Here is a 12186-nt window from a genome sequence, read left to right as displayed (position 1 = left end):
TTGCATGCACAGCTCTGATTCATCCCTCAAAAACAGATTTTGAGTCACTGTGAGGGCTGAATACGTCAACATCTTAGCTGGAAAATCTAGTGAAAGAAGTGTAGTTTAAGTTATAGAGGTCGTGCTTTGATATTTGATATGATGTTTGTGTGTGTGCGGCTATAAAATATTCAGTCAGACCTTCAATCAGCTACAGAGAAGTGATTAAAAACAAAAAGTACAACACTGAAAGAGAAAAATACAACTTGATATTTTCAACAGTTAAGAGAATTATAGAGACATCTGAATTATAATGACCACTGTTCGTCTGAAAGGAGGGCAGAGACTTAATAACATTTATAAATGAAAGAAACAAGCAAAAAAAGCAAAAATGTGACAATCATTGGTGACGTTTCTGAACAGAGGCAATACAGAAATAGTATGCGTCACCACAGCAGCATATTGAGTTGAGAGGGAGAGAGTCAAAATCACACGTCCTGGACGTTCATGGCGTCCTGTGGCCAGCTGTATGTGTCCAGAGTGAAGGAGTCGTAATCTGGACTGTAGATGTGAGACAGCACAAACGCCTCTTTGTCTTTCGGTTCAGGGTACAGCGAAGCCATGTTGTGTTTGTATGCATGGTTGACAATCTGGCAGAGACAGAAACAGACATAAATATTAGATTTATAAAAGGCCCTGAAAACTTATTTTATCAATCAGCTTCTTACTATGAATAAGTGATGGGATCCAACATGAACACAAGGTTTTCCGCCAAAGTCAAAACAGTTTGGGGTTTTTCGAGGTTTCTTTGTTTTCCTCTGTGCTCTTTTCACTGATTTAAAGTGGGCGGGGCTCATTGAGAAAAGGGTGATGTCGTACTTCTGTTCACCAATCAGGATTTGGCAACAACTGAAATCAGTCTAATGTCAGTCAAATCTGATCAAATGAGGTCCATCAGGACCAAAACCACACACCACAAGAACAGTTTTTATTTTAGAGAATGTGTGACATGCACCTACAACACCAAAACAAATTCCTTGTATGTGTAAAAAACGTACTTGGCAATAAAGCTTTTCTGATTATGATTCTGAGCCTGATCCACAGTCCTGCCAGCGTTAATCTTTAATAAATAATATCAAAAACATGTTTGTTGTTACTTTTTTTTATTTTTTTCATCATTAATATTTAATGTCACTTTTTTTTTCCAAGTTTTCAGGGTCTTTAACAAAGTTGGAATTTCCCGTATGCAATTAATAGAACCTCTTAAAAAGATAAATCAGCTTTAATATCTTAAAGCAGACCCTTATCATCATCGCACTAAATTAAGGAATAAAAAGGCTTTAATGAGAATAGTTTAATGTACAAAAAAGAATATTCTCTAATGTCTAAACTTGGTTAGCCATTTGAGGATATTATGTCCAATCACAGTAGTTACCACAATATACCCTAAAATATAGACAGAATTTTTAAGAATATCAGCATGTTAACATTTTCGTTGAGACCTCCAATTTTTATTGTATGTAAACACAAACAAGCACACTTTGGGAGACATAATAAAGTTGGGTTAAGTCAGTTTTCTGCTCCATGTGCAAACTATCATGCCACAATATACCCCCATAATATTTTAAACAAATGATTGAGGTTACATATTCCATTGCACTGTGAGGAATGAGGGCTGATCGCACAGAAAGATCACTCACCTTAACTGCAATCTTGAAGGACACCTCTCTTATGGTGTTGAGAGGAGGATAAAGTCTTCCCTCAGCCAGGTTCTCCTCGGTTACCATGTCAGCTATCGCCTGAAACAATAAAGTTGATTGGAAGTAGAAGAAACGTACACTACCGGTCATTTAACATAAATATGTTGTAACTGAAGACAATACCTCGGCTGTGGTGAGGAAGACGTCGTCAGATATGTGTCGCACTCCACAGGCAATAACACCCAAAGCGACTCCAGGGAAGACGTAGGCGTTGTTTCCCTGGCCGGGGTAGAAGGTGCGTCCATCAGCCAGCGTCACCTTGTTGAACGGACTTCCACTGGCAAAGATGCCACGGCCCTGAAGAAGAACAGAGAGGAAGATGAGGATAGAGACAAAACACAGGCAGAAAGTGTGAGAACAGGAAGATAGGTTTTCTTTTTGGTTGTTTGTTTGATTAAAGCTTTAGTGCGTAACTTTTTGATATTAACGAACGTCCGTTACATTCAAGCCATTTCCAAATGAGTTGCTAGAAAAAGCTAATTAAGACTATCTGCTCCACACAACTCTCTCTGTATTTATCACTATGGCTATGTTCAGAAACTGGTGTCGTCCAACGACTTTCATGCGCAGAAACTCGAGTGAAGATAATTACCTCTTCTGAAGAGTCCATCATGTTTTTTTAATCCTCCGTTTCCTCCTTGGCTACTAGCAACTGCGTAGGGGAGGGGTGGGGGAATGGAAGGCTTGTATCATGTGGATGCACCGACAGTTTTGTTGTCATTACTTAGAATTCCTCATGGGGGCAACAAAAACTACGCACTATAGCTTTAAAGATAGACTGCGGAGATTACTAGGGTGCTGTGGAGAAACATTTCTGAGACTGCAGGGGGCAGTAATGAAAAAAGTGCACTGGGACGTACCGTAGATGTCAACAGAAAAAGGGTGGATTTGCACAATGATTACTGTGCTTTCTGACAAGAAAGAAGAAGTTGTCTTGTAAATTTAAGCTGAAAAACAGCTAACCATGTATCCATGCTTAGTTTAGTTTTTATATGTGATTGTTTTATCGTTATCCTAAAAAGGGCAAGTTTAGTTTCTTTATTCATTGTTTTTGGGAAATTCTTACAGAGCCTCAACATTTCTTGTCAGTTGTTGACTAGGCCTTCGTGTTGAACTTCCTGATGTGTTGACATATAAAACTTAACTAACTATAAAGCCAGCTCAAAGTCTGGCCATATGCGCCAAATAAAATGGCCTACAACAGCTGTATTTGTAGATCGATTTTACACAATTTCACATACAAATTAAAGCCAGGTCAGTAATGTGTCATAATATACAGCACTGTATCAATAGAAGCGCAGAAAAAAAGACTACAAGCCAAATATTGCAGATTTCATAAAAAAAAAAAAATCTTTGTCTTTGTATGAGGTAGAATATGCATTCAGTGTTTTTGTTATTTCTCATACTTACACACAATAGTATATTTGTGTGGGAAACACTAATACTAATCACTTGGAAACGTTTCTATACTTTCTAAATGTAACACCTAAAATCTACAGTGAGGCTGGTTAGTACCTCTGTGAGCGTGTAGCACTGCTCTGCTGTGCACTCCGCCTTGCTGGTGGGATTACTCAGGGCAAAGATGATCGGCCTCTCATTGAAGGATGCCATGTCTTTGATAATCTTCTCAGTAAATGCTCCTGTGATAGCAGCCACTCCTTCATGTTCAGGAAATAGAACAGAGAATCCACAGAAATGACTTTAAGTTCACAAGCTTCGATGAGACAATGTGAATAAAAGGTGCCATTTGTAGGATTCAGACCACATGAGTCGATTATTGTCAAGCAATACATTTTCTCCAAATTGTACTATTTTCACCTATGGATCCGTTTGTGCTTATGTAATTATTTTCTGATAATTTCTTCTTCTTTCTTTCTATCTTAATACCAAGAAGATGTCATGTTATCACAGCGGTGCACCATTTGATTAAAAGACTGAGAATATCTTCCAGTTCATCACACACAGTGTTTGAATTTAGACACATGAATACTAACATTTATATCTAAAATCATTTTGAAACACTGAGTGAATTAGTTGATTTGGAGCAAATTACAAATTTTTTATTGTGCAAAGCTAGACACAAATTCACCTTTAATAAGTTTCTCCGTTTTTCCACAACTGTTCAGGAATGACCATAAATGGATGAAACAACAACAACAATGTGGGTTATTATAGAGGGGTTTTATTTAACACCATTAAAAACCACAATGTGACTGTCCACCTATAGACCTATATGTAGACTCACCTACGATCGCGGTGGGTTTGATGGTGTGCACCACCTCCTCCAGGGTCTTCACATGTGGGTGATCGTGAGCAAACTCCTCTTTCTCGTGGTTAAGATGGCCTCTTCCCTAAATTTGGGTAAAAGGATGGTGCTGTTTGGTGATTTACACACAGGGGATATCTGGGGAGGCTGAGTGAGTTGACAGATGCACACTGTACCTTTACAATGAGACCTTTTGAATCAACCAACCAGATCTTCTTGGCAGCTTCTTCTCTACTTAATCCCCGTTTGGCCATGGCCATCATGAGCAGATGAGCGATACCAAGAGCAGCCTGGCAAGAAAAGAAAAAAAAGGATCATTTTCTAACAACCTTGGCTAATTTTAAATGAGTCATCAGAGTTGAGTCTCATCTCTTAGGGATTACAGACAGTTATTTTTGTTTCAAAACAGAATAAAATCCTTGTGAGCAAGATCTTCTCACCTCACCCGCCCCCTGGAAAACAAAGGTGTGGTCTAAGAGTTTGTTCTTGGTGATCTTCAGAGCAGCTAAGATCCCGGCAACAGCTACTGAGGCCGTGCCTGAAAAGAAAAGAAAAAGATCTCATCTGAAAAATGAGACACGCTGAATGACGTGCAGAAACTGTGTGTCATGACCATATAGTTAATTTAGAAATATAAAATGCTAATTTTGTTATTTGTTGATGAAATCATGTTGATTACCAGCAAGTCGGAACAAGTAGAGTAACAATAATGGCTTCATAGTTAGTATTTTTCACATTCTGATATTTGAAGATTTTCATGTTATATCATATTTTATGTGTACAATGTTTACTGTCAGTTGCAGCAGTTGAAGTACAGTGTTTTTGTGTTTTCTTATGTTTTTATGTCTATAATGTCATCCTACCAGCAGCATTAACAGCAGGAGTAGTTACCAGACGACTCCAGCAGAGGGAGTGTAGAGCTCTTTTAAGGAACACCTCGCTTCCTTTCTGCAGTTTGTGTCAGTGCATATTTGATGCAAATATTCCCCAGGGCGTTTACATCAGCATTTAGTTTTAGAAATCTAAAAATTTCTGTGGTGAACTGAAATTTTAAAAAGTGAGTGAACAACTCAACTTCCACAGTGTTTTTACTTACTGACAAAGCCAGGAATGAGGTGATCTTGCTGATAATAATAATTTTATTTATTTATTTATTTATTTATTTATATATATAAAAATATATATATATATATATATATATAAAATAAATAATAATATAAATATAATATAAAATTAATAAATAATTTCTCTGTCAGTCTCCTCCAGCAGCATTTAGGCATTAACCAAATTCTACTAAGTAACCTGAAAAGTTAGTTACAAAAGATACAAGCTCCTTTAAACAAAATCATAACAGAATGAACAGTATTTGTTGTTGGTGATATTGATGATTAATAATTATTCCAAGGTTAAGGGTCGCTTGTATCTTAGTAGGAGTCATTTATGGCTCTGGCTGGAAACAGGAAATAGGATGAACTGATTATTTTATAGGTGTGCCTCTGAGATTGCACTTAAATTGTAATCTCTGTTTTTGTCTCTTGCTTCTGAGAATGTGGTATTTCTGGGCTGGGAACATTGTGAGGAAGCAAAATAAGGTCATGTGGATTGTTTAGATGGTATTAAGTGTTATTTTTGTCTATTTTGAAGTCATTAACATCGTGATTAAAAAGGGAGGCTGTGAGTAGTAGACCTTGGATGTCGTCATTGAAGGTGCAGTATCGATTCCTGTATTTGTTGAGGATGCGAAAAGCATTGGTGTTGGCAAAATCCTCAAACTGTATCAGACAGTTCATCCCGTACCTGCAGGACGACAGAGTGACAGAGTCAGCCATCAGGAGTCGCTAGAACATTTCAGTCATTTGTGTTTCCACTCACTTGTCTGTCACTGCCTGCATGAACTCGTCGACCAGCTCGTCATACTCCTTTCCTCTGATTCTCTTGTGCTTCAGTCCGATGTACAGGGGGTCATCGAGCAGCGTCTGGATCAAAAATCAGTCAGTCAATCAATAAGAGACAACTTGGCATCACATTTTTGTTTTAGAACTATCATAAAACTCATCTGAAATGGACGCTATCAAGTAACGACTGATGAGAGGCAGGTATAAAAACCTCACTCTAGCCGTCCTTCAGCTCTGCGATCAAACACACCTGGTTGTCAGTGCCGACGTCCAGCAGCACAGGGAGACACTGCTGCGGCCGAACACCTCCACAGGCTGTGTAGAGCGCCAGCTTCCCAACAGGAATACCCATTCCGTAGCTTCCCAGGTCACCCAGGCCGAGGATACGCTCCCCGTCTGTCACCACAATGGCCTACACAAGAACACATATTAGTAATTTGTTTGATAAGACTGTTCATTTCTCAGGCATTATTAGCAGTGTGTGTTTGTGTGTGTGTGTGTGTGTGTGTGTGTGTGTGTGTGTGTGTGTGTGTACCTTTATGTCTTCTTCAGGCCAGGAGTTGAGCACGGTGGCAATGTGGCCTTTATCATGGATGGTGATGAAAAGTCCTCTATAAACAAGTAGGTTTAAATTATAAGGCAGCAGTATTGATTTGATGATGCACGTTTTTAGATCAGTTTCCTGCACGCTGTTGGTTTTCAATCACTGCAGTCAGACATGAAAATCAAACATCAGATACTTCAAACTTGCCTGAGAAAGGAAGTCCATTAAACTGATTATTTCAAAGCCTTAATAAAAAGGAATATGACATTAAAACCGAAGTTAAAAGGATGTAAACTAAATTAAAAGTATAAGAATTGTATGTACTTTTTTTTTTAATTAATAGCTAATTGGAAATTATTAAAGACCACGCAGACGTCAATCTTTTTTTATGATTATTTGTAGGCCTTTATTGACAGGACAGCTGAAGACATGAAAGGGGAGCGAGAGGGGGAATGACATGCAGCAAAGGGCCGCAGGTCGGAGTCAAACCTGGGCCCGCTGCGTCGAGGAGTAAACCTCTGTATATGGGCGCCCGCTCTACCAACTGAGCTATCCGGGCGCCCGACAGACGTCAATCTAACTGTGATTTTGATACTGCCTAACTGTAATTTGTAAACTCTATAAATATCCAGCAAAAACGTTTTTCAATGGATTTATTATTGCTTTTATTATTTAGTTGTTCCCTGTATCCCTCACACCACTATCCACAATGTACCCACCTTTGGTTTGAATTAGTCCATAGTGTGCAGCTGAGACATGATGTAAACACCGACACAATGATTCAATCTGTTCTTTTTGGCATGACAATCACAATGCAATTCAGATTAAACCAAAACTCTGAGTTCTTTGTGACTAACTCAAACCAGTTTTAAGTCTGCTTTAAGTGGTTGGTTGGTGGTTAGGAATGTCAGGTATACACAATTGTTGTTTCAAAACATGAAAAATGGTCCTTCATAGAGAATGTTAAACCAAGTGTAAAAAATAAAACAATACCTAAACAAATAGTGTTGTTGTGCAGCTACAGTGTAGATGTGATGTATCTCACCGTGGTCTCCTGAAGGCGAGTCCATACTGTTGGCACGCCAGGCCGACAGTGGGAGTGTATACGATGGGCATGAACTCCTCGATGTCAGAGGTCAGCAAGCGGTAGAACAACTTCTCGTTTCTGTCCTGCAGCGTCATCAGCAGGATGTACCTGAGACAGAAAGCGAGTCATCAAAACCTGCCATCACCATTTTTGTTTTAAGAAATCTGCAAGATCTTTTCTGATTAAAGTTAATTTGGAAAAGTGCTAAAACTATTTCTGCATTAATATAGTGAGTGAGTGAGTGAGTGAGTGAGTGAGTGAGTGAGTGAGTGAGAGAGAGAGAGAGAGAGAAAGAGAGAACGACATGCAGCAAATGTCCCAGGATACGTAGAACCAAACCAGAGATGCTGCAGTTATCTGTTGCGTTCTTGACTTCTAGGCCACTGCATGCTGCTTTACAAGTCTTTCATGTGACACTAAATAAACTTTTAATCATACTATGAATAACAAGAACAGCATCTGATGGTGCACCAGCAACGGATGTGACATGCTAAAGAAGATTCGACCAAACAAGTGGGGCAGCCACGATTGGTTCATTCAACATCTGCCGCTGTATTCTTGAACAGCACTTCAGCATGCTTTATTGTAAATGTCCGAGTCTCTGCCCTCACTTGTCCAGAGGATTGATGCGTGTTTCATAGCTCTTCATGACACGCAGCACTTGCACATCCTGGGAGAGGAAGCAGGGGGGCAGCAGGCCGTGGATGCCCAGTTGTAAGCGCTCCTCCAGGGTGAATGCCATTCCCTGCAGGGTGGAGGAAGAGCGGTTATACAACACTGTGATCCCTGAAAGAGTTTGCACTGGGTGAAGTTTACAAACCAAATAAGAAATCGGACAACCCAGACCATAGTGACTCATGTGTTAGTCATCACAGTATGAGGTTGGTTATGACTCATAACTGCCGCGCCCAAACACAGTGGTCTTTTTGATGTTTTCTCTAAATTCTGCATTAGCTGCCATTTTTATATGATAACACAGGTAATATGGCAATATTGAAAATGCCTTACACATGTTTTGTTAACTTAGAGCAGTGAACAACACCAGACCAAGCTTTTAGTCTGGTAAGCAGCCTTGTACCCCTCTGCCTTCTGGTTATGGTTAGTGCTGCTGCTCCTCTGTCTCGCTGTTGGCAGACTTCCCAAAGAGTGATTGGAGGGGAGCATGAGGTTTAATCTATTTATTCTGTCCAATAGTGTGGGAGCCTGAACTCACTCCCCTGTCAGCTCCACTTCCCCTTACTCGTCTCTGCTGTATTGCTCTCTCCGTTTCCTCTTGATTCTTGCACAGCAGAGGAAACACTGACCTACATGGAAATAAACTGGCCTTCCAGTGTCAGTGTGTTTATCTACTGTGAGTCTGAATTTTTCTGAACAGACACTTCTCCCAGTATATTATTCATGCTGGAGTGTGAAATGTGATAGGGGATTAAATACGTGGTTGCTAATAGTAGATTACAATCATTACGTCTACAGTTGTTCCTCAAGCTGCATGCTTTCCATTGAGGAGTATTTTGATGATACATGATCAACAGCTGAGCACTACTGTACTATTTAGCTGCAAGCAACAGTCTGCAGAACAAAAGGTCTGCTGACAGAGGTCATTAAAAAGGAGATACTCTGACACGCTGATGCTTTAAATACCAAACCAGATTAACATTAGACAAGGCAAGAGAATGTCAGTGTGCACGGCAAACTTTCAAACTATTCCAACATCACAAATGTGGATGGAAAACTTTTTACATGTAAACGCTGATAACTAATATATCTGCCTAACTGTGAACGTGGCCAATGAGAAAGTCACAGATTAACAGAGTTAAGCTAAATGCATTAGAGCGAACAGGTAAAGTAAACCCATTAAGGTGACACTTCTAACCAGTAGCAATTAAGGCTAGCCTACATGCTATCTGTCAACCCAAGGAGAGAGTGAAACTAAATGTAGATAAACTGCTTAACCTTAGTAATCCAAATCCAAACTCCAATTCAAACCTCATCATGGACTACTCTGCATTTACAACATAATAGCACCAAATATAATCACGTGTTACATTTATGGTTATGAACCGATTTTGAACTTTTACATGTGAAAGGTCACTGGAGTCAGTTTGGCCGGTTTGCAGATAAAAATAGGTTAATGAATAGGTCACAAATCTGGCCTTCCTCAATAAATACAGTTAATATACCCAGTGGAGCTGCTCAGTGTCAACTAGCATCACACCAACGACTGCGTGATGGTGACAAAATGTGTGTAAATGTGTAAAACGTTTAAGCACACCATCGACATGAACTAAAAAATGTTCATCTAAGTGGCGCTCAACTCTGCTGAATTGACCTGTGAGTCAGGCGTGTAACTGCTGACTGAGCATTAGGAAGTGTGGAAGGAACTGTGACCGACCTGACACCAACCCAAATCAAAGCAATAAACTCAGTTAGTCATGCTGATGCTGTCCTCTAGCACGGCAGAAAGAAAGTATTTCCTGTCAGAACCAAGTTTGGGTTGAAAAAAATGCAGTAAAAACATTGGTGAGTCACTTGCTGGATGTTTGTTTTTGAACAGTTCTGCAACTGCAGCATCTTTGGAAAGGGCTTTTTTTCTATCCAACTCTAAAAAAAAAAAAGAAAATGTAGAAGGCCTATAGAGATGCTAATAATATATAAATAAGTTGTGATGACACCTCACACATCATCTTAGAACTATATGAACTAGGTCATTTATAACAAATGTGAGGACAAGATGGCCAATGATTCAATTATAGGAGTAATATTGTTTAAGCTAAAATACCAACAAATTGACTAGTCAAACGTAAATATGTTAGTTTTCTTGGTCTTTTATGATAATAAACTGAATATCTTCAGCTTTTTGGGCTGTTGGTCAGACAAAAAGAGACATTTGAAGACACCTCTCTTGGGCACGCCACTTCTGAGGGGCATTTTTTTCTTAAAGACCAAAACACTGTATTGATTATTTGATTGATCAAAAAAAGTCAGTGGATTAATCAATAATTGAAATAGCCTAGTCGTTAGTTGCAGCCTTAAAATGTCTAACATAATTTTAGTTAGATAACGTTTAAAAAAAAGGTAGATATCTTCTGTTGTGCTATGTTCATATGAATATAGCTGAGTATAATGTCCTCACATACATTACAAGTGGGCACCCCCTGACCTTTACCTGTTGTTGTCACTGTCGTAGAATAAAAAGGAATATGGACTTGCTCCTGGTGATTGATAAGAAAATGTACTGGACACATCGGTGAGCTCACCTTGTTGAGGTGTGGGTTTCTGGTGATGTCGTAGCCCCTTTTCTTGGTGCTGACGCTGCCCTTGCGACCCGTTCCGGAGTGGCAGACGCGCACAGCCGGGAGAGAGGCCCTGCCGGCGGGCATGCCCCCAGCGGGGTGACCCGGCGAACCGGCAAAGACTCTCATCCCACCCGCTGCTGCCGTGCGCCTGCACAGAGACAGAACGGCTTTTCCTGGGAGGGAGTTCATGCTGCCTGCAGACAACAACATACAGTGAGTGTCAGTTACTGTATATCCTGCAGGTGGTAAGTCACCTTCCACACATAATATTACCTTGAATATAACAAGTTCAGCGAGTCTGTGTTCCTGTAAATAACCTGCTCCGCTCCTAGTGTGAGGAGTGAATCTGAACCATTAGCTAGCTTTAACGTTATAAGCTGAGTCACAGTGATAAACAAGTGTCATAGCAGCCATTCATTAGTGCGAATAAATGATATAAATAGAATGCTCGTTTATAAATGATTGAGCCGATGTGTTCAGTGTGTTCATATCAACATGCTGCTTTATGCGGCTGCATCAGATTAGCTGGTTACTGTAAACTGTCAGATGTTTTTTTTTTGGAACAATATGCGCAACTGCTAATAGCTAGCGGGTAGCTAATATTCAGTTAGCCTCACCTGGAAACGGTGTGAAGCTGCTGTGGCCCTGACTTCAATCTTCATAGAAAACGTTTTTTCCCCCGGTGCTCGCGTTAACGATATGTTATCAGTGAATGTTGTGAAGAATCGACAGCTAACAGCTAATCTAGGAACCTTTATCATTGACAGTCCCACTTCCCCACCAATCAGACCGCAGCTTCGCGGGCTAAGAGGCGGGCCAACCAACCACCTCCTCCCTGTTATTCAGTAAACACTGGCTCCATCTTCAGCTTCAACATCTGCACTTCAAAATGCAACATAATTATCTTTGCAGAGATTTCATAATGTATAAGAACTTGCCTTTATGCTATTATGATTACTGCATTGTAATAGAACAGTGGCACTGTTTAAATTACATGGCATAAAAAACACAGCTGTGGGTAAACAGACTATTGTTCAACTCTGTTAGGAACACCACTGACAGAACACCACAGAACTCAAATCATACAGTCTGCAGATCATATGAATAGCCTCTGGCTCCCCCTGCTGTAAGAAAGGCGTCTCTACTTAATCAGACTGTAGTGAGTATTGGCCATCTTGGCATGTAATCAGCGCGTCATTGGAAATGAGAGCTTGCCCTGCCCTCCCTGACTAAATAAAGGTGATATATGGTACAGTCATGCCGTTAAACTTGTTTTGTAGCCCCTGGGGCAAGTTCCTATCAAGTGCAGTACACACATCACACTGCAAATGGCAGCTTCACTGTATTTTTGCCCAAAGT

The 12186-nt window shown here is 40.0% G+C and overlaps 1 protein-coding gene across 4 annotated transcripts; it reads right to left on the bottom strand.

Moving 5' to 3' along the window:
• Positions 1–129: 129 nt before the first annotated feature.
• me3 (malic enzyme 3, NADP(+)-dependent, mitochondrial) lies at positions 130–11706 on the bottom strand. 4 transcript variants are annotated; one of them, XM_036004191.1, is made up of 16 exons: positions 11445–11706; positions 10929–11021; positions 10789–10880; positions 8143–8276; positions 7490–7639; positions 6436–6511; positions 6151–6312; positions 5878–5981; positions 5693–5802; positions 4446–4543; positions 4182–4295; positions 3985–4090; positions 3255–3397; positions 1863–2036; positions 1680–1778; positions 130–629 (listed from the first exon to the last, which is right to left on the bottom strand). In XM_036004191.1, exons 2-16 carry the CDS (start codon positions 11014–11016, stop codon positions 468–470), a joined length of 1812 nt encoding a protein of 603 aa, XP_035860084.1. In that variant the 5' UTR covers positions 11017–11021; positions 11445–11706; the 3' UTR covers positions 130–467. The 4 variants fall into 4 exon arrangements, with proteins under 4 accessions (XP_035860084.1, XP_031150656.1, XP_035860085.1 ...); XM_031294796.2 differs by having other exon boundaries at positions 10789–11021; XM_036004192.1 differs by lacking the exons at positions 8143–8276; positions 10929–11021; positions 11445–11706 and having other exon boundaries at positions 10789–10919.
• Between the last annotated feature and the right edge of the window lie 480 nt (positions 11707–12186).

This window comes from Sander lucioperca, chromosome 8, assembly GCF_008315115.2.
Source record: "Sander lucioperca isolate FBNREF2018 chromosome 8, SLUC_FBN_1.2, whole genome shotgun sequence".
NCBI classification, from domain to species: domain Eukaryota; kingdom Metazoa; phylum Chordata; class Actinopteri; order Perciformes; family Percidae; genus Sander; species Sander lucioperca.
This window is presented reverse-complemented; position numbering and strand designations above follow the sequence as displayed.